At 43.3% G+C, this 24,024-nt stretch overlaps 1 protein-coding gene across 1 annotated transcript; it reads right to left on the bottom strand.

Moving 5' to 3' along the window:
• Positions 1–9,345: 9,345 nt before the first annotated feature.
• abhd6.L (abhydrolase domain containing 6 L homeolog) lies at positions 9,346–23,206 on the bottom strand. Its single transcript, NM_001087381.2, is given in 9 exon segments — positions 9,346–10,278; positions 12,655–12,755; positions 13,768–13,822; positions 15,713–15,870; positions 16,631–16,763; positions 18,436–18,549; positions 19,002–19,158; positions 20,117–20,250; positions 23,145–23,206. Coding segments are annotated over 8 exon segments (1,014 nt in total). The 5' UTR covers positions 20,236–20,250; positions 23,145–23,206; the 3' UTR covers positions 9,346–10,101.
• Positions 23,207–24,024: the final 818 nt, after the last annotated feature.

Raw genomic sequence — 24,024 nt, 5'->3', positions numbered from 1 at the left:
CCCAGATTTGGATAACACACAGCAGGGCAAATCCCTTTAGTTGATCTCACTGCCCCGACCAGAGCAAACTCCCCATATAAAAAGCCCCAAACACCATTAGTGAAAACAGAACCAGTAGTTTACACTGATGTGTCACTTTCTTGGTCCTTTTATTGCAGGGGAAATCCACACTGAGTTCTTATTTATTCTCACAGACATTTGTACAACCAGTTTGTGAATGATTCGCTGTCCCATTACATTTGCAGTGAAGTCAAGAAGTAAAGATCTGAGCGACGTCCCCAATGTACATGATTTTATTTTCCTTCTGTCTCTTCCTCCAGCGAGCAGTTTGCTTCTAACCATTGCTTTTATCTGTCACACAAAAGGAAAACTGTCAGTGAATAAAGGGTGGGAGGATTCGGTGGTGGAACTATAGAGCCCGGCATGGAATCAATAAGCATTAGAAAATGTCTTTCCTTACCGTCAATCCTTTTTTACATGGGTTTGCAGGAAAAAAAGCAAAAATTGGATTTTTAATAAGTTATAAATCAAAACGGGGTCAGTGAGAGTAAAGAAACAAAGGGCATTTCGAATCAGCGCAGGATTTCCCTGGCATCTCATAGTCCTGCTCATGGCAAACTGACATTCAAAGGGTTAAAGGAGAGCTTCATCTTTAAGTTAACTTTTAGGGGGTTATTTATCAAGGTCCGAATTTATTTCAATATCGGCTGCTACAAACTCCGATCTAACCCGGTCGGGTTTTTAACGCTTATTTATTATTACATTTTCTCCGAAAAATACCTTTGCGGGAAAAGCTCCGATTTTCACGATTTTTTTCACCCGAAAGTCCTGAAAACATCATGAAATTGCCCAACACCCCCAACACAACCAAAAATCAATAGGACTGTTCCCATTGACTTTTATGCAACCTCGACAGGTTTGAGATGCCATGTTTTTATATTCTGACTTTTTAGCCCTCGGGGTTTAATAAATTCCGAAAAATTCGTGATTTTTTTTAATCCTATTATAACACTAAAAATCACAAATTTTTCGGATTTCAGGGAATTTCGGGTATTCGGGGCTTATACAATGGCTAATTCTAAGCAACTTTTCAATTGGTCTTCATTTTTTTCTTTCTTATAGTTTTTGAATTATTTACCTTCTGCTTCTGACTCTTTCCAGCTTTCAAATGGGGGTCATTGACCCCATCTAAAAAACAAATACTCTGTAAGGCTACAAATGTATTGTTACTGCTACTTTTTTATTACTCCTCTTTCTATTCAGGCCTCTCCTATTCAAATTTCAGTCTCTTATTCAGATCAGTGCATGGTTGCCAGGTTAATTTGCATCCTAGCAACCAGATGACTGGAATTGCAAACTGGAGAGCTGCTGAATAAAAAGCTAAATAACTCAAAAACCACAAATAATAAAAAATGAAAACCAATTTCAAATTGTCTCAGAATATTACTCTCTACATCATACTAACAGTTAATTTAAATACTCACGACTTTGCCTTCTCTGGGGTCTCATCAATTCCCGATCCACATGACACGTAGGTGGTTTGAGTTGGAGGTCTGTGTTGGGATTCAAGAACAAATTATATTTTATTGTATTGCCATAACCAATTTTTTTTTTTGGGGGGGGTGGTAGATTGCTAATACCAGGCTTTAACTCAACTGAGAGTCGGCAATGGAAGGGGATAGAAAGTGCACAGGCTGTTAGAAGCAATAGAGAAAATAAATACAAAAATGAAATGAATTGAAAATACAAAGTCATAAAAGTGCTTCTCTGAAAAAAGCACATTTTTTTTTTCAAATATGTCTTTATTGAAAAAAATTTTCATAACAAATAAAAGAAACAAACACAAAGGAATTTGGAATTACAAACAAAATCTTAAAATGACAGACCTGCAAGTCTGGCCCAGGGAAATATAGGAATATATTTATATCTTTCAAACTGGGCAAAGACAATTCAAGCTGAAACTTTCCCTTTAAAGGGGTGGATCACCTTTAAGTTAACTTTAATTATGTTATAGAATATCTTATTCTAAGCAACTTTTCAGTTGGTCTTTTTTTTTTAGTTCTTTTTTTATAGTTTTTAAGTTATTTTCCTTCTTCTTCTGACTCTTTCCAGCTTTCAAATGGGGGGTCACTGACCCCATCTAAACACAAATGCTCTGTAAGGCTACACATTTATTGCTAGTGCTACTTTCTATTACTCTTATTTTTATTCAGGCCTCTCCTGTTCATATTCAACAGTCTCTTGGATAGTTGCTAGAGTAATTTGAACCCTAGCAACCAGATTGCTGAAATTGCAAACTAGAGAGCTGCTGAATAAAAAGCTAAATAACTCAAAAACTCCAAATAATAAAAAATTAAAACCAATTGCAAATTGTCTCAGAATATCCCTCTCTACATCATACTAACAGTTAACTTAAAGGAGAACAACCCTTTCTGGAACCTCTGATCATTCCCATTGAAGTGAATTTGAATGTGAATTTCTTTTTATTGTAACCACTAGGAGGCAGTGTTGTTATCCACAGAATATTCTACACGTGTTCCCATAATGCCCCCAGTGTGTGAATGATATGGACACAGAATACAGAACGGGGACTTACCGGTCTTCACTGTCTGTGCTAAAGACAAAAACAAAGACATATTATTAGTAATTGCCCCATAGTGACCCTTAGTATGATTCTGTGGCATCAGCCAATAAAGGGGATTTTGCTGAGGGGGCACAGATGCTATTGGTCACTTTGTAACACTCAGATAATACTATATACTGGTTTATTTGTACTCTGAGTATGAACAGTATAATCCCACCTGCCCTGAGTGACTGCAAAGAACCGGCACAAGCAGTGCAGAAAATATAGGGGCAAATATTAAATTTTTTTCTCATTTCTTAAAGGAGAACTAAACCCTAAAAATTAATTTGGCAAGAATGGCATATTTTATGTAGTGAACTTATTGCACGAGGCTAAAGTGTCAGCTTGTCAATAGCAGCAATGATCCAGGACTTCAAACTTGTCACAGGGGGTCACCATCTTGGAAAGTGTCTGTGACACTCACATGCTCAGTGGGCTCTGATTGGCTGTTGAGAAGCTAAGCTTAGGGCTCGTCACTAATTATCCAGCAGAAAATGAGCTTCCCTGGCTGTAATATAAGCTGATGCTACAGGTTTGCTGATTATTCAATTCTGATGCTAATTGCACTGGTTTCTGTGCTGCCATGTAGTAATTATGTGTATTAATTACTAATCAGCCTTATATTGTGACATTTCTATTCTATGTGTACTGTATATTGTGAGTGGCTCCCTAAGCTCAGTAAGTGACAGCAGCACAGAGCATGTGCAGTGAATCAGCAGAAAAGAAGATGGGGAGCTACTGGGGCATCTTTGGGGACCTACTTCTTTAGTTAGGCTTTAGTTGTCCTTTAAAAACCAAATACAGAAAAATGATGGCTTTCAACAGGTAGTGACAATCTAAAGTCTGATGAAAGCCAGAATGACTTTATTATAACTGTCATTAGCATTATACAACTTTATATATTAAATAATTTAAGTTTTCTCATTTCCATTTGTAAATTGGCTCCTTGCACCTTGTCTTGTGCCGCATGTACTAAGAATCATAAAAGCCGGGGAGGGGTAGTAGGGGTATTTGAGGCACCCAAGGGCATTTTAACCAGGGAGAGAGCAAAGCACCCCCTCTATAGTGGAACATCTAGACAGTCACTAGTGATGTGTGGGCCGACCCTAAACCCACGGGACCAGTGTTTCGCATTGTTCTTCTCCTAGTGCCTCATTACCACCGGACACGCTCCTTTTCTATACACGCTTGCCAGTATGCCCCGCCCCCTTCCATGATATCAGGGCGGGTGCAAATATATAAATAGGAGCACAGCGGGTTAAAGAAATAGTAATTTCCAGTATATTTACCAGTCTCTGCGTTCCACTGGAGCTGGAAAAAAACAGTAATAAATGATCAGCGGGGGTGGGGCTAACATGCTAATCAATCCTCCTCCTCCTCCCATGAAATCCATCATTCTCCTGCCAGAACAGACTCATATTTATTCAGTGCATGACAAGAAAAAAACCCCAAGAAATTCATATGCCTGCTAGGGGTGCAGCATATAGTGAATAAAGTAGCCCCTCTTGTAAAATATAAGGATATTATAAGTCACTGAGGAGTTTCATAACCATATGAAACGCACTAGGCCTGGAACTCCGAGGTAATATCCTCATATTTTCCAACAAGGGGTAATTATTTATTATAATACACAAGTTTCAGTGAGTTATATGAAAAAATGACATCACTACTCACCGTTTATAACTGATGACATCACTAGTCATTGTTTATTAATAGTCACTAGTGATGTGCGGGCCGACCCCTGGACAAAATGCACGGGTCGAGCTCTTCTCCTGCTCTCCCCGGCCGCGACCTAGTACTGCCAGCTTCCGGCGCCGGAATTTATAGACTTTTGTGATGTCACTGCGGGGCGGGTCAGGTCGGGTGCGGGTCTATAAATAAAGGGGAGCAGCGGGCCTGGGTCGGATGCGGGTAGGGAAATTCTCGACCCGCACATCACTACTAGTCACCATTTATATAATGAATAAAGTACCCCCTCTTGTAAATTATAAGGATATTATAAGTTTCAGAGGAGTTTCATGACCATATAAAAACACGAGGCCGAAGGCAACTGGGGGTACTTTATTATAATACACAAGTTTCAGTGAGTCATGTGACAGAAATGACATCAGAACTCACCGTTTAGAACTGATGACATCACTAGTCACCATTTATAAGGATATAATTTACAAGATATTCATGGCTTTTGTGTATTAAAGGTAGATAAACGCAAATATACAAAGAACGAGAAGAAAAGCATTATGGCAGCCCCCGCCAATACAAAGATATAAAAAAAATGGAAGAGGATCTGCTTCCTCTATAGTTACACCCCTGTGTGTAGATTTGCCCAGGAATAACTGAAGCACCTTGTTCACAGTAATAAAAATACTGGGATTGCAGGGGTTGTTCACCTTTAAATTAACTGTTAGTGTGCTGTAGAGAGTGATATTCTGAGACAATTTGCAATTGTTTTTAATTTTTTATTATTTGTGGTTTTTGAGTTATTTAGCTTTTTATTCAGCAGTTCTCCAGTTTGCAATTTCAGCCATCAGGTTGCTAGGGTCCAAATTCCCCTAGCAACCATGCATTGATTTGAAAAAGAGACTGAAATATAAATAGGAGAGGCCTGAATAGAAAGACGAGTAATAAAAAGTAGCAATAACAATACATTTGTAGCCATTACAGAGCATTTGTTTTTTTAGATGGGGTCAGTGACCCATTTCAAAGTTGGAAAGAATCAGAAGCTCATTCAAAAATTATAAAATATAAATAATGTAGACCAATTGAAAAGTTGCTTAGAGTTGGCCATTCTATAACATACTAAAAATAAACTTAAAGGTGAACCACCTGTTTAAGATACAGGGATGCCTGATGCTTTGGGAATGAGTTGCTGCGCCCCGGGCAGGGGGGGTGCAATTTGCATATGAAGGGGTTAAATTTAGTAAATAACAGGATTCTGTGATAGAAGGAATTAGCATGATGCTATTATATTCATGAAGTGTGTATGAACTGCAACTCCCAGCCTTCTACACCAACTCTCAGGCCGTCTGCATACGAGTTCATCTCAGATCCCTGTACATGCCATTTAAAGGGAAAGTTCACCATGTAATGAGCCTTTAGCTTAACACAGAGCGAAGCAATTAATTCTGGGAATGCACCAGTACAGGATCAGTTTGGGATTCCAAATGCAAGTGTCTAACAGAAGCAAATCCGAATGCTTAAATCATGTGATTTTTATTTACATGAACAAAGAAATTGTGATTTTTTATTTTTTATTTTTAACCCTTTACATATGTACATCAGGGTTCTGCGAATCCTTCATGAACGATTCAGGATTCTGCTAAATCCCAATACAGAGTTTTCAGGCATCCCTATCTAACAGCACTTGCAGTGTTTGCAGGTCTCAGGTTTAGCAGTCAGGATTTTAGGGTAACCAGGCGTTCGAGAGCAGATTGGGCCCTTGGTAATGTAGGAAGGACAGGGCCCCAATCTATGGGGCATAAAAACAACAGAAATTTGGGATTCCCTTGCCTGTATCCCCTTAACTCTTGATGAAATACAGACTTTATCTCTCCTTATCTTAGTACACAAAACCCAGGCGCTAATACGCTGCTGTCCCCTTTAATGAGCCATAAATGGGAAAGTTTAGGGCCAATTATAGAGAATGGGGGACTAATTAGGGGTTGTGGCCCCTTGCCCCAGCCAATGAGTGGATTAGGGAATCATGGGATCTCTTACCTGCTTCTGCGGAGGGTCCACACCCCATCTCTGAGCACTGCTGGGAGTTGAAGGGGCAAAGCTTGAGCCGAATGGGAGTCCTGGGAGAGCAGTGAGTGACTCGGAGCAGCTGCTGGGAATGTGAATCTGCAGCAGAATGAATTAATCTGTAGAGATTACAGTGTAAAACCTCAGTATATTATTAGCATATTACCATTAGTATATTAGACTCATATTCCCACAATGCCCAGAGAGGCTGGGAGGGGCACCCAGGGGTGCAGCTGCCACAGAAAGGGGTGCCCTTTGGGGGTTATGTAGTAACTAGGGATGTAGTGAGTGAAATTCTGAGATATTTTGTAATTTGTTTTAATTTTTTATTATTTGTGGTTTTTGAATGATTTAGCTTTTTATTCAGCAGCCCTCCAGTTTGCATTGATAGCATTGTGGTTGCTAGGGTCCAAATTCCCCTAGCAACCATGTACTTATTTGCATAAGAGACTGGAATAAGAATGAGAAGCCTGAATAGAAAGACGAGGAATAAAAAGTAACAATAACAATACATTTGTAGCCTTCCAGGGCATTTGTTTTTTAAATGGGGTCAGTGACCCCCCATTTGAAAGCTGGAAAGAGTCCGAAGAAGAAGAAGGCAAATAATTAAAAAACTATAAAAAAAAGATTAAATAATGAAGACCAATTGAAAAGATGTTAGAATTGGCTAAAAATGAATTTAAAGGTGAAGCACCCATTTATAGCACTAAAAGGTAACTGCTGATTGGTTAGTGTCCATTCTAGGAGCTCCCTATGGATCCCACATGTGCAATGTGACCTTACCTTCCCTCTAACACATAGTGGGGGGCATACAGGGGGGATGGGAAGTCAGTGGTGGGGCCACCCCTTGAGTTTTTACTAGCTGCTTTACTGCATGGGTGTAATTCCATATATACTGCAAGTCTTCCAGTGACGGGATATCTCACTACACAGACAGAAAGAGCTGACACAGATATTTTACAGATATTTAATGCAGCTGATGGGGTGAGTGTGGCCCCGGGGAGATAACAATCTCTCTATCAATGAAACTCATTTCAACCTTTGATCACATGCCGGGAGGAGAGATACGATATAACCCTGGCAGCAAACATGGACCCCAGGACTCTGTGACCCTAAGCAACTCACAAATGGGATAAAGGTTATTGGTTCCACAGGCGCCGACTCACTCACTCTCTCCCTTTACTCCATAGACCACAATGATATTGTAAAGAGCTCACCCCAAATGTAGTTACTGCCAGCACAGAATGGGTCACATGGTATAACTGTATTAATGTAGCATAATAGTCATTTGGGTTGAAAACATATAAATCCATCAGGTTCATTTTACAAGTGTCAGCTCTAAGTGCAACCCATGCTCACCCCAACATGCCAATCAGATTGCTCCCCAGATCAATATCTAGTTCCCCTACTGATGGTGAAATCTCCTTTCCTCCCCACCAATGAATCACTCATTCCCCCTCTCTTGGTAGGGAATCCCATAACCTGACTGCCCTTACAGTAAAGAACCCCTTCCTATGCTGATGGTGAGATCTCCTTTCCTCCCCACCAATGAATCACTCATTCCCCTCTCTTGGTAGGGAATCCCATAACCTGACTGCCCTTACAGTAAAGAACCCCTTCCTATGCTGATGGTGAAATCTCCTTTCCTCCCCACCAATGAATCACTCATTCCCCCTCTCTTGGTAGGGAATCCCATAACCTGACTGCCCTTACAGTAAAGAACCCCTTCCTATGCTGATGGTGAGATCTCCTTTCCTCCCCACCAATGAATCACTCATTCCCCTCTCTTGGTAGGGAATCCCATAACCTGACTGCCCTTACAGTAAAGAACCCCTTCCTATGCTGATGGTGAGATCTCCTTTCCTCCCCACCAATGAATCACTCATTCCCCTCTCTTGGTAGGGAATCCCATAACCTGACTGCCCTTACAGTAAAGAACCCCTTCCTATGCTGATGGTGAGATCTCCATTCCTCCCCACCAATGAATCACTCATTCCCCCTCTCTTGGTAGGGAATCCCATAACCTGACTGCCCTTACAGTAAAGAACCCCTTCCTATGCTGATGGTGAAATCTCCTTTCCTCCCCACCAATGAATCACTCATTCCCCCTCTCTTGGTAGGGAATCCCATAACCTGACTGCCCTTACCGTAAAAAAAAACCTTTCCTATGCTAATAGTGATATTTATTTTCTTCCCCACCAATGAATCACTCTTGGAAGGGAATCCCATAACCTGACTGCCCTTACAGTAAAGAACCCCTTCCTATGCTGATATCTCCTTTCCTCTCCACCAATGAATCACTCATTCCCCCTCTCTTGGTAGGGAATACCATAACTTGACTGCCCTTACAGAAAATAACTCCTTCCTATGCTAATGGTGATATTTTATTCCTTCCCCACTAATGAATTACTCATCCCCACTCTCTTGGAAGAGAATCCCATAACCTGACTGCCCTTACAATAAAGAACCCCTTCCTATGCTGATGGTGAAATCTCCTTTCATTATGGGCTGAACCACACGATGCGTCTTCTTGAGACGGATGTGGCGAATATAAGGTAAGTAATAGAAATGTCGGACCTTGTCGCTCCGTGCACCTGACTGTCAGATGCGAACGCTGCGTGTTGCGTCTTCACCCGACAGTCGCGTTGTGTCAGATGCATGAAATGACAAGGACCAACATTTCTATTACTTACCTTATATTCGCCGCATCCGTCTCCTCGCATGCGCTTCCTCTCAGTGCGTTGGATCTCAGGAACAGGAACAGGCATCGTGTGGTTCACAAAGTAGAACAAATGTGAATATTGATGTTCATTCACACTATGATATATCTATTGTAAGTTGCCTTCTGCCTAATGAGAATAATTCTACTAACCTTCCCCAAGTCAGATCATCTGTTCCTCTAATTAAACTGAGAGACACAAGAGACCCAGGGCAGGAGTTGCCCCCCACTCATTCCCCAGATAAATAGAAAGAGCAGGTGTTGTTATTATAATTTATTATCAGAAGTAGAAATGCTCTGCATGCGGCTCTGCATCGTGGAGCAGAAGGTCAAGTCTCACCCAGATAAAGATCATTATCCCAGTATTTTGTGCACGGCTTAAACTCTGATCTCTATACAAAAAACTTTCATTATCATTACTCGTTAGGATTCATTAGTCAGTGGCTCATTCCTTACATCAACCCACCAAACCCATTAATTGCTGTTATTGGACAAATCAATATGATGCATCTGCTGGGGGCCCATTTCCCTGTAGTTATATATATTAATAGATATATGGCGCCAACATTCCCTGTAGAGCTGAACAGTATCTTAACCCATAATTGGTGCCTTGTGTAAATGAAATGTATAGGAAAAAAAGCAGCATTTCAAATAGGACAAAATAATGTAGTTGTCAGTGCCGGTACTTGTCGAACTACACGCAGCAGGCTGAGAGCCTATAGATGTGCCAGACTATAAAGGGATTGGGTTTATGGGCCGTAATCAGTGATTTCATGGTCTAAGCCTGACACATAGTCCAACTGAACAAGAATTTGATACAACACGATTGTTGGCTTCCAGTTCCAGTAGCCACGGGCTTCTTTAGAGGCTCATGCCATTGGTCACCCTGTTTGCAGCACAGAAGAGAATCATTGTTGGGTCTTGGCACAGAACTACATTCAATTCCTAGTGGTTCTGCCGGATCCCTGAGAGACTCAATGGGAGAGAGGGACTTGGTGCTCCCGGAACAGAAATATTAATCGTGTTTCTTATGGTTGTCTGTGCTCTGAAGGGAAGACAAGAAGTCCGTCATGAGTTTGGCGCTTTTCCTGGGTCTCTCCATCACTACTGAGTGCCCGCAGTTCTCCAGAATCTCGACTTGGCACCCGCGGAGAGAACCAGCCAAAACTTCAGCGCCAGATACATCCAGAACCTGCAACCAACAAAAGATACTGTCACTTTAATTGTTTCAGCTGTGGGGTCTCATTTACGGCTCTTACACACGGGCAGTTTTTCCTGCGCTCCCCTGAGTTGCGCTTTCTTCCGTTCAGCCACAGGGGAGCGCAGGAGTAGACGCACTCAATTATTGTGGAGGGGGCTGTACTCACACAGACGCATGTAAGCGCCAAATACAGGTGGGACGCAGCATGATGCATTTCACCTGCGTTCAGCGCATACATTCGTACAGCCCCCTTGACAATAATTGAGTGCATTTACTCCCTCGTTCCCCTGAGACTGAACGAAAGAAATCACAACGCAGGGGAGTGCAGGAAAAAACGCCCGTGTGTAAGAGCCCTAAAGCAGAATTCCATGGGTATCACTTGGGAGGTGCAGAACACAACACTGGTATGCGCAATGCAGCCCGGGCCAAACCACAGGCGCTAAGGACAGTTCTTTTTGTATCCAGCACCCACCAGGTCTTCCCAATGACATGAAGGTGCAGGGTAGGGACACTTCTCCCCAAGCCCGCCCCACATGAATAAGGTGCAACTGAATTTAGTCTGCTCGGTATTCATGTAGTTCTTGCACTCCAAACATCTGCATGTGCCTGCAGCCCAATGTATAAAAAACAAAGCAGCTTTTCCCATTTTATGTCTATTGCCCCCTGCCCTGTGTGTGATAAATGGCCCCTCGTGAGTTAGGGCGAACGGTCGATACTCTGCAAATTCAGTAAAGTGCGAGTTTTACAGAACGTTACCTCTTTCACCACCTCTCACAATACCAGGCGAACTGATAAACCTAAGCTACATCTTCCTCAATCTTATTAATCTCAGTGACATCCTGAATGCCGGAAATGCATTAAAGTTGTCAAAATCGCTGGCAACTTTTTTTTTTTTTTAAAGCGGGATTGTCTTCGAAAGTCCAAACTATTAAAGGCTTATGTGTAGACAAAGCTTTTTTTAATCTTTTATTTTTATGAAAAGGAAAAGAAATGAACATTGCTGGACATTTCCCAGCCCGCTGGGCCATTAAACAGTTCTCGCTTTGGCCTCTTATTCCTGTGATCCATAATGTAAGAAGACCTTTTGGTCAAATCCAATGACCGTTCATACATTTTTTAAGAAAAAGGGAGAACAAGAAAGAGGAAAAGAAAATGAAAAAGAAAGAAGGAAAGAAAGGAAACTTAGGGAAAACTAAAAAAAAATGTATTGTATATACGGTAACAATAACTATAGGGATACTAACAATTCTTTCCCTGCTATGAGGTTAGTTTCATGGCAGAGATTGGATGATAGTCTGTATTCTCCAGATAACCAGTATTTTTTATGCTCCTTTTAACCATCCAGGCTTTCCAATTTTTATTGAATCGCTTTTGCTTCCCGTGCGACAGCTGGAAAGATTCTCCAATATAAGGAAAGTGTCCGGTTTAGTTTTCACTAATTGAATATTTAGGGTCGGCGTTTTCCATGCCTGGGCAATTATTTGTTTCGCAGCTGACAAAATATACGTGATCACTATCCTTGTGTATTTGTTTCCTCCAGTCGTACGTTTATTGAGTAAAGCTTCTGCCGGGTTTTTTTCTCAATGAGAAGCCTGTGACATTAATGATTTGGATAAACACGTATCCAAAATCTCACAGCTTTTGGGCACTCCCACCAAATATGTAAAAAGGAGCCAGTTTGGCCGCAGTTTCTGAAGCCACATGATGATGAGGGGTACCATTTTGCTAAAGTGAATCGTCGCTGGCAAAAATTCACCCGTTAGTGAATTTGCCCCTATGAGTAAGAAGTAGTGAGATGCCCCAGTCCAAGGTCTGCCCATACTCAATACCCAGACTCAGGCCCGGACTGGCAATCTGTGGGATCTGGCAAATGCAAGAGGGGCTGCTGTATGGTTCCTTAGAAAGTTCCCATATAGTAGGCTGGTAGGGGGCTGTTTGGGCCTCTGTACTTGGAATGGCAGGGCCTATTTTGACTCACAGTCCAGGCTAGGGTTGCCACCTTTTATAAAAAAATTTACCGGCTGCTGGGGGGCGGGGCCTCAAAGGGACGGGACGTGACGTCAAAAGGGGCGGGGGAAGAGGCAAAAGAAAAGGTAAGTTGGGGGCGATTGGGGGCAGGCCGAGGGCTCCTTTTGATTGTATTACAAATTTACCGGCAGTTACATTGCCGGTAAATTTGTAATACCGGCCCCGGCCTTGGCAGGTATTTTACTAGGGTGGAAACCCTAGTCCAGGCCTGCCCAGACTCACACCTCGGGTATAAAGCTTCGTTCCTCCAGATGATGACGCTGTATCCCAACTCTGCTTCTTCTGATTTCAGCCCCAGTAAATCCCCCCGGCATGCACAAGTCTAAAGGAGACTCTTACCTGGTCTTGTTTACCCCAAATTATCTGGGTGGGAGCCATAATTTTGTTCATGTTTTCGTGCAAACTGTGTCTCGACTTCTCATCAACAAGAGCCAAAAATACTATAGAAAAGTAAAAACAATGGGAATGAAACTCTCATAGCCATGTCCCGAGGCTAAGTACATCTAGATGGAGATCGACTACATTTCCCACAATTCTCTCCTTCCTATGGCAGCTGAAACCAGGAAGCACAGTGCCCCCGCCCCAGTCTGTTGCCCCACATTGTGTTTAATGCCCCTATTGATTAAATAAAATAGTTATAAATAAACCCTGCGAGACTCTGGCCTTCCTACCAATTTGTTTATGATGTCGCTGCCATGGATAATGACATGAATTCAATATTCCATAACAAATGCCTCGCAGCGATCCCCTTTGCTTTATGGTTAATCTCTGCCTAATGCTCTTATACATTACTCTGTGTAATCAAATTGTTCTTCATTATCTCTCTGCAGCAATAAAGCAGGTCAATTCCAGCCGGGCAGTCGGCTCTTTTGGGGAATAGGTTTAATGGGAAGGGTTGTCTCCAGTTCTGGCTCAAATCAATGTAAAATATGGGACAAGTGGAGTCCAGTTTTGCTTTGCTGCTCACAAATAAATCTGGTTTCTGTTTGCATGGGGAAGTGCAGGGTCCATGTGACTGTTCCTACTTCCTTTCTAGCAAAAGCACAGCACCCGTGCCTTGCTTTATGGCAGGGATTCTAGACATGCACTCAGTCTCCCAGCAACAGTCTCATAGGAACAATTGCCCTTTATCTGAAAGGCTCATTTACATTTACAGCACTGCTGGCTGGATTTAGCTGTGAGAGTGAGGAAAGCCAGGCTTCAGAAAACAGGACCACTGCTGGAAAATACATGTCTCAGGCGTAACTATCCTCTATAATGGGACCCACAAAGGAAGGGTGCGGAGGACCCACAATGCACCCTAAATCATGGGTGGCCCACTGGTCTCAGGTTTGAAATTAAATGAAATGTAAAAGTAAGGGTGGCATCAATGTGATGGCAGAGCAGGACGGACTGGCAGTGCATTCTGGGATTTGTAGTAACACAATGTACTTGTGATTCATCTTTACTTACGTTTTCTGTAAAACTCATTATGGGGAATGCGCTCAGCAATGAGACCCTGCAGGACCTGGAAGGAAGAAGCAATAAATACCGGCAGTCAACATTTGGCTTTAAAGGAGAAAGAAACTCACATACAATATATAAAGCTTGAGATGAATATTTGTGGCATAAATTATATTGATGTTTTCATACGACTCTTAAAGCAGAACTAAACCCTAAACCCTAAAAAAATGGCCTATTTTATATAGTGAACTTATTGCAGGAGGCTAAAGTTTCAGCTTGTCAATAGCAGCAATGATCCAGGACTTCAAACTTGTCACAGGGGGTCACCATCTTGGAAAGTGTCTGTGACACTCACATGCTCAGTGGGCTCTGATTGGCTGTTGAGAAGCTAAGCTTAGGGCTCGTCACTAATTATCCAGCAGAAAATGAGCTTCCCTGGCTGTAATATAAGCTGATGCTACAGGTTTGCTGATTATTCAATTCTGATGCTAATTGCACTGGTTTCTGTGCTGCCATGTAGTAATTATGTGTATTAATTACTACCGTATATACCCGTGTATAAGCCGAGTTTTTCAGCATCCAAAATGTGCTGAAAAAGTCTACCTCGGCTTATACTCGGGTCAGCGGTACCCGACCCGAGTAGCTGAGATTGCAGTCACTTTTAATCATTCCTATACCAACAGTTCACTTGGGGAGAGACTGCAATATCACACAGCGCCCTCTGTTGGATATATGAAGGATTAACAGTGACTGCAATATCACACAGCGCCATCTGTTGGTTATATGAAAGAATAACAGTGACTGCAATATCACACAGCACCCTCTGTTGGTTATATGAAGGATTAACAGTGATGGCAATATCAAACAGCACCCTCTGCACATGGTAGTGGGACAGTGGGACAATGCACACAGTAATCCATTTGGCAATTCTCTGTCACCATCAACTTTGCAAAGAAGTCCGGTTGATCGCTGGGGGGTCACTTTGGCAGAATGTGCGCTGCTGGGAGACAGGGCTGTAGTTTTGTCTAGGCTTATACTAGAGTCAATAAGTTTTCCCAGTTTTCGTAGGTAAAATTAGGTACCTCGGCTTATACTCGGGTCGGCTTATACTCGAGTATATACGGTAATCAGCCTTATATTGTGACATTTCTATTCTATGTGTACTGTATATTGTGAGTGGCTCCCTAAGCTCAGTAAGTGACAGCAGCACAGAGCATGTGCAGTGAATCAGCAGAAAAGAAGATGGAGAGCTACTGGGGCATCTTTGGAGACACAGATCTTTACTGATAAAGGGCTGTGGTTGCCTTGGGCTGGTACAGAAGCACAAAACATCATGTACAACATTTCTAGCTACTTCTTTAGTTAGGCTTTAGTTCATGCACAGTCAGGTCCATACAGGAGGGGAGGTTGTATTTCTGCTGCAGATCTTTTTCAACTACCCTAACTGAAGACCCCACAAATGACATCAAATCATGACCCAAAATGATCAATACATCCAAATCCCTTTGGGCAAAAGGCAGTGCCCCCTGCTGGCTCTGTGAAAGGGGATTGTGGGACAAAACGAGGGCTAGTGAATGTGATACAGAAGGTTTCAACTGAGCAGAACCCACAGGCAGATTAACACTTTCATATATGAAGGAAATCATTATATTTACTAAAATGTAAAGGGAAAATAAAATCCGAAGGCAGAGTAGCCCCCCCATACCCAGGATTTCTAATGTCCCCCGTATCACTTGTATTGGGTATGATGCCCCAGTGGTTCTGCCATAAGACATATATGGGGGTCCCAGTTGTAATACACAGAATATACCATCAGGAATTTGTTGCGGTTGGCCGTATTTTGTTTCTCATCGTTGGATAATTTTCCAGGAAAGATAGTAATTGTAACGTCTATGGCCACCTTTACAGACGCTAACAGAAAATGGGAGAGAGAAGCTAAACTGCTCCAAGTTACCTGCTGGGGGATCTTAAAGCGAACAAAAGAGCAGAGTCTCAGCATGTCCTCCATTTCTCCGGCTGTGGATGGGATGAGCGGGATCCTCTGGTTGTCGCCAGATTTTTCCAGGACTTTCAGCTGTTTTAAGAACTTACTCTCAATTGGATACATCAAGCCTAATTATTGTGGCCCAGGAAAGAGACATGTGCAGTGAGTTAAACTCCTATTCAAGGTGGCAAATGATCCTCAGCACAAGGTCTGGCCAACAACTCCCAGCACCTTACTACTTCAATGTCAGCACAAGAACATATCTTAGGGATTTTATGGATCAGAGGCAAAGAGACCTAAAAACTCCATGTACAATGCCACGGGTCAGCGGGAGTGGGGTAAAGGCACCACATTCCTGCTTCCTACTTTGTGGAACAGTTTGGGGAAGGTCCTTCCCTGTTTCAGCACAATAATGTCCCATGCACAGTCAGGTCCATACAGAATGGGTTTGCTGAAATGGGAAGAACCTGACTGTACCCAACTGAACTGGAACCCTGACTGTGAGTCTGATCCCCAACATCAGTGCCCAACCTCACCAATGCTCTTGTGGCTGAATGGAAGCAACTCCCAGCAACAACTCCCAGCAACATCTAGTGGGACCTTCCCAGAAGCACCAGGGTTATAGCAGCAAAGTAAAGGGAGGCAATGTCATATTAACCCTGTTGAGTCAGGAATGAGACCCTTTGCTGGCAGGGTCCCCATACTTTTGGCCATATAATATATCCCTGGCTTATTTCACACAATCCCATCTCCTTATATAGTAACAAGCTGTATGGGACAGTCCATATAGATTAGATACCCAGCCTTCATGTCCATTCCCGGCCCCAAGATTCCCATTAAGACTCTTCCATTACACGATGAGAGCAGCTTGGCACTAGGAAGATTTACCTGCAGGACAGATAAGGGTCAGGCTGCTGATATGAGTCGGGTGCTGAGCAGCATAAACACCAGCGACATTTCCACCCATCGAGGTACCGACCAAATGGAAAGGCTTCTTGTTCAGTCCGATGCTTTCCACAAACTGTACGACAAATACATAATATTATAGATGCGGCAGCATTCCAGTAGGGGGAGTAACAGCATATAGGGTAATGCACAACATAATAAAGCAATACGGGATTTAACAAAAGGGCACTGACACCAGAGAAGAAAGATTAGAGGGCTGACAACAATATAGATGAGAAATCTTGAAACTCATGATACATACAGAGAAGGAATGTTCTGGGCACACAATAAGCTATACCCTCATACTGTACTGTCTAAGGGAATCAATATGGCACCTCCTCCTCCCATATGTATAAATACAAATATACAGAGAAGGAATGTTCTGGGCACACAATAAGCTATACCCTCATACTGTACTGTCTAAGGGAATCAATATGGCACCTCCTCCTCCCATATGTATAAATACAAATATACAGAGAAGGAATGTTCTGGGCACACAATAAGCTATACCCTCATACTGTACTGTCTAAGGGAATCAATATGGCACCTCCTCCTCCCATATGTATAAATACAAATATACAGAGAAGGAATGTTCTGGGCACACAATAAGTTATACCCTCATACTGTACTGTCTAAGGGAATCAATATGGCACCTCCTCCTCCCTTATGTATAAATACAAATATACAGAGAAGGAATGTTCTGGGCACACAATAAACTATACCCTCATACTGTACTGTCTAAGGAAATCAATATGGCACCTCCTCCTCCCATATGTATATACAATCTGTTGCACCATGATGATGATACATTAAGGTTTATGAAACAGAATATAAATGACAGTTAAATCATGCTGTAAAATTCCATGTAGAATGTAAGCTCAGCTAATAATCCCAGGCTGGGTTGCCCATAAAGCCACAACAATCACGGTATGGCAAAGGCTTTTTGATTGTCTTCTGATAAAGTCCAAAGATAAAGCAGATGGGATTTAATCATTTTATGCAGCGTGGGACTTTGGGACTGTGTGGGGGGGGGGAGATTTAAATCCCTGCAGATCAGGGATCCCTCTGTGCCAATCAGAACACCGGTGCCATAACCGCAAGATTTAATCTCTTCTGGTTTCCCTTTAATTCTTTGCTCAGCGGAGGAGGAGGAGTGTGAAGCAGGATTGTGATGGGAATCTCATTACATTGGGTGTTAAACACAAGCCTGAGCTCCGGAATTCCAACTGTCGGATTATTACAACTCATCTGTTCATCAGATTAAAGGGAATAAAACTGCTTTGGTTCAGCACTCGAGAGACAGCAAGTCTGGGGCAAGATGCACCCCTTGCCGGGAGAATAGTGGTACTAAGTATCACGACTGGTGCTGAGTCTATAGAGTAAATGGTTAAATGGGTCAAAACTGAATATTTCAGCACTGGTGGCTCTTGCAGATGACACTGTTTACACTGCAAATAATTCCATTCCTGAACCAGCAAGTGTATTTAGTTGTAATATTGGTGTGTAGGTGCATCTCAGGTCATTTTGCCTGGTCATGTGATTTCAGAAAGAGCCAGCACTTTAGGATGGAACTGCTTTCTGGCAGGCTGTTGTTTCTCAATGTAACTGAATGTGTCTCAGTGGGACCTGGATTTTACTATTACTATTGTTCTTAGATCTACCAGGCAGCTGTTATCTTGTGTTAGGGAGCTGTTATCTGTTACAGAGAGCTTGCACCCTAGTGACTCAGCACCCACACACAAAGGTACCTGGTGTATCCTCTTAACTTGCCCGCAGATGGAGTAGTCATCTAATGCCGAACGTGAGGTGCCCTCGTGGCCTGGCATATCCACACACACCAGGTGAAGGTTCTTGGGAAGGAACTGTAAGAAAGAGAAGAGTCTCTAGTAAGAAATTAACTGGGAATAATATTATTATTAAATCTCTGCAATACCAGGAACTACTGGGCCCAGGATCTGGCTCCATCTGCATTTAGTGTCACTTCAATAAATGGGGCGTGGTGTAAGGACCCACTATGGGCCACAGTCAGTCATGTACTTTTGGGTACTCATGTGACACACTTGACTTTCTCACTAGCATCAGAACAGCAGCCCGGTCTCGCTTTTTGGCAGGAATTCTAGATATAAACTCACAGGATCAGTTACCCTTTCTTGACATTTACTGCACTGCTGTCTGGCGCCCAAACTGACCCAAAACCCCCGAAATCTACAGCCAGGGCTGCAGCTAATTTCAATGGTAAATCAGCAGTCACCAATGAATGGAACAATGAAGAGCAAGTGATGCTGTGAATAAAGGTAAAGAAATAAGGACCGACCTTAACCATCCCCAGCCACATGTCCTTATGCGCAGAGAATCCGTGAAGCATCAGCACCGACGGCTTGTTTCCCGGTTTCCCGCGGGCCGTGTAGCAGAATTTATAGTTCCCATAGCTGGAATATTTAACCTGCATCCCCAGGGCCCGGCGCCAGTACCTGTAATAGGGAATGCAGTATTATTCACAATTGTGCTACTTACCTGGGGGCATCAATCACAGCATGAGTGCCCATTCACTTGGTGCAATTCAGCTGCAGCGATTCATGCAACAAGGGAACGCAGGTCCAAGCTAATGTTAAAGGTTCACTTTCAGTATAATAAAGAATGGCTAATTCTAAGCAACTTTTCAATTGGTCTTCATTATTTATTTTTTATTGTTTCTTATTATTTTCCTTCTTCTTCTAACACTTTCCAGCTTTCAAATGGGGGTCACTGACCCCATCTAAAAAACAAATGCTCTGTAAGGCTACACATTTACTGTTATTGCTACTTTTTATTCCTCATCTTTCTATTCAGGCCTCTCCTATTCATATTCCAGTCTCTTATTCAAATCAATGCATGGTTGCTATGGTCATTTAGACCCTAGCAACCAGACTGCTGAAATTACAAACTGAAGAGCTGCTGAATAAAAAGCTAAATAACTCAAAAACCACAAATAATAGAAAATGAAGACCAATTGCAAATTGTCTCAAAATATCCCTCTCTAAATCAAACTAAAATTTCAGGGTTCCCTTGTGTCCATGTAATCTGAGTAGTTTATAAACGAGGCAGTAAATCACTTTGCGTGTGATGACCCCGTTAACCCTGTAAATCCACTGAAACATGCAAGGTGTATTCAGGCGTCAGTGTGTGTTATGTGATTTATTTGCAAAACCGAGAACATCGTCAATGACTCTGAGGAACACAAGAATACGGGTCTCCTCTGTGCAATAGACAGAAATGCCTCACTTTAACCCATGAATGAATGAATGAAATTCCATTAAAAGGTTAATATCTGAGCAATATGTTTAGTGAACGTTGCTAGGGAGGCAGAAATGCCTAATTATTAAGTGACCTTTTTATTCCCCCCATTTACAGACCAATAAAATCCTGAAATAAATTTAAAGGGTCCCTTACCAGTAATAAATCCTGATGAGCGCTGCTGGCCACAAGAGGAAGGAGGTCATGAAAGCCAATAAAGGGACAAGGAGGGTCCCTCCTGCCACCAGGAACATGTTTAGTACATCTATATCCATCCTCCTCGCTGGTATCTATGAAGAGAAGAGTTAATCCTGCTGCAGGGGTCTGAAAGTAGGAGCAGCAGTACCACTGATGTGCTTGCTGCAGGGATCCAATAGAAGCAGCCGCTGGGGCACTAGTGATGGACATTAACCATGCTGCAGGGGTCTGGCACAAAACAGCAGCTTTGGTACTGGTGATGGGACTTATCCTAGAAAGTAGAAGCAGCGGCTGTCCGGGGTCCTCCAGAAAGCAACACTTGAAATGAAGGTTAATCCTGATGCAGGGGTTTGATAGAAAAGAGCAACTGTAGCACCGCTGATGGTACTTAATCCGGTTGCATGGGTCTGATATAAAGTGGCAGTTGTGGCTCTAGTGATAGGGGTTAATTCTGCTGCAGGGGTCTGAAATAAAAGTGGTAGCTGTGGCACTAGTGATAGGGGTTAATCCTCAAGCCTGGATTTCTTGGGCAGGCGCCCTAGGCCCACACTCCCCACGCGCGTCTGCCGTAAACACGGCAAACGGCGCTATTGAATGGGGACGCACAGGTCCCCATAATGCGGCTGGGCGGAATGCCACCCCTAATTTTTTGCCGGGCCTATGTGGCCTCGCCACAAATCCGAGCCTGTTAATCCTGCTGCAGGGGGCTGAAATAACGTGGCAGCGGTGGCACTAGAGATAGGGGTTAATCTTGCTGCAGGGGTTTGATATAAAGAGGCAGTTGTAGCACCATTGATGGGAGTTAATCCTGCTGCAGGGGTCTGATATAAAGTGGCAGCTGTGGGGATGAAAGAGATGCCACGTGGCTGTGCCACACCAGACAAAGGCAGATTTACAGGTTTCAGTGAAAGATCTTTATCTTTGTGACTATGAGGACACAATGGGTAACTGCCCCAGTGCAGTAACCTATAGCAACTGATGAGTTTTGCTTTCATGACTCTACCTGCGGTGCACAGATCAAAGCCAGATGCTGAGTAGTTGCTATTCATTACTTGACCAAATTTGCCCTTAATTAGTAAATGAGCCCTTCCAACTCCCCAAGTACAAAGCAGAGCCAAGTGTGGCCCCCAGGCAGCAGAAAAGGGACACGGGTGCAGCTGATTTGTCAGCACTTTGTCCCTTGGCCAATCCCAGCCCAGGTGGAAATGTGCAAAGTAGTCTGTTCTGCTGCAGTTTCCCTCTAGCGGCACCTGAGTGACAGTCGCTAATAGGGAGATAACTGACAGTCAGGGACCCCCTCATTCCCTGTACCAGCCACGACCGAGGACAACCATGAACTGCAACTCCCAGCATGCCTCACCAGCCAATGAATATTTATTATTATATCAGCCGAGGCAGAGAATTCTATCAGCCCTGGTGTCTCTGTAGCCCCTGCTGCCCCCAGGCCTTCAGCTCAGTTCCCTCTGTATTGCAGCATTAAAACAATGATAGGGTTAAATAAAACAGCACCAGATTCCTACAGAACAGTGAGATACAGACACAGAACAGTAATTGCTCACTTGTCACTCACACGTGATACGGACACACATGTGATACGGACACACAGGTGATAGAGAAACAAGTGATATGGACACACAGGTGATACGGACACACACACGTGATACGAACACACACAGGTGATACAGACACACAGGTGATACGGACACACAGGTGATACGGACACACAGGGGATTCGGACACACAGGTGATACGGACACACAGGTGATACGGACACACAGGGGATACAGACACACAGGTGATACGGACACACAGGTGATACGGACACACAGGTGATACAGACACACAGGTGATACGGACACAGGTGATACAGACATACAGGGGATACGGACACAGGTTATACAGACACAGGTGATACAGACACAGGTGATACGGACACACAGGTGATACGGACACACAGGGGATTCGGACACACACAGGTGATACGGACACACAGGTGATACGGACACACGGGATACGGACACACACGTGATACGGACACACACGTGATACTGACACACAGGTGATACGGATACACAGGTGATACGGACACACAGGTGATACAGACACAGATGATACAGACATACAGGGGATACGGACACACAGGGGATACGGACACACAGGTGATACGGACACACAGGTGATACGGACACACAGGTGATACGGTCACACAGGTGATACGGACACATGTGATACGGACACACACGTGATACAGACACACAGGTGATACAGACACACAGGTGATACAGACACACAGGTGATACGGACACACAGGTGATACGGACACACAGGTGATACGGACACAGATGATACGGATACAGGTGATACGGATACACAGGTGATACGGACACACAGGTGATACAGACACACAGGTGATACGGACACACAGGTGATACGGACACACAGGTGATACGGACACAGATGATACGGACACACAGGTGATACGGACACAGATGATACGGACACACAGGTGATACAGACACACAGGTGATACGGACACACAGGTGATACGGACACACAGGTGATACGGACACAGATGATACGGACACACAGGTGATACGGACACAGATGATACGGACACACAGGTGATACAGACACACAGGTGATACGGACACACAGGTGATACAGACACAGATGATACAGACATACAGGGGATACGGACACACAGGGGATACAAATACACATATCTGTAGATGGGCCACATGATCAATGAGACAGGTGAGTGTCAGAGTGAAATACAGAGAAAGTGACAGACAGGGAGTGAGTGACAGACAGAGAGGAGATTGTTCCTATGAGAAGGAAACACTGACACTCCTGTCCCTGATCCTCACAACGACTCCCCAGTACATATATATATATACACACATACACACATATATATATATACACCTACAGACATATTTATATACACACACACATATACACATACAGACAAGCTCATTTAATTCACCTGCGGCTCCGCACCGGCTGGAATTAGCGGGAGACCCCGGGAGAACAATGCGGGACTCTGACTCCGACCTGGAACTGCCGCTCAGTCTATAGAGGAAGAGCAAAGAGCAACCGGCAGTGCCAAGCGGGGCCACTAGAGGGCGCGCACTTCCCGCACTAGAGGAGATGAAATCCTTATCATTGGGACTCGGGGGCTCCGTATCTGCCTCTCTGTCCCATTTCTGTTGTGTGACTCGTGCTGGGCAGGGCTACTCACACACTATGAGAGGATACACTTCAAAGGGAAGGAGATCGGAAAACCTAACAGGACCATTAAAGTAACCTCTCAGGACCACTCTGAGAACAGTATTTACTGCACTTTGTACAGTGACACAATGCTACTGTCTATGTGAGGTGTAAACAGGTGAACAATGTGGGCACTTATAGTAAATGTCTAAAATGTGAACAATACAGGGGGATTATAATCTGAATCTGGGGTTTTAGCAATGCAGGGGGGATGTGGGGGCCACACAAAGGGGTCGCCAGTTGGACAGCCATGTATTAGACTGTTCTGAGAGAGGGAAATTCACACCCATCAGTTGCTGGGTCTTAGATTTAGTTATTTCACCAATGCTCCTGCCTTTCCAGTATGAAAATAAGGGAGGACATTGGAAAAGATGCCCATAATGGGATGGTTTTTAAGGTTCCCTAATATTTGCCTAATATTTTAAAATAATATTTTTACAAGCTTCAGAATTAGTGTGAAAAGAATTAATGAAAGGTATTTTCTGGAATTTATTAGTGCCCTTATAAGTAATTCTTTCCGGGGGTCCTACAGACCTCCTCCTTTTTAGACTGTAGATTTGTCCCAAAATTCTTTCAAAAATGCTGACACTAATGTT

Source organism: Xenopus laevis, chromosome 4L, assembly GCF_017654675.1.
Source record: "Xenopus laevis strain J_2021 chromosome 4L, Xenopus_laevis_v10.1, whole genome shotgun sequence".
Taxonomy (NCBI): Eukaryota; Metazoa; Chordata; class Amphibia; order Anura; family Pipidae; genus Xenopus; species Xenopus laevis.
This window is presented reverse-complemented; position numbering and strand designations above follow the sequence as displayed.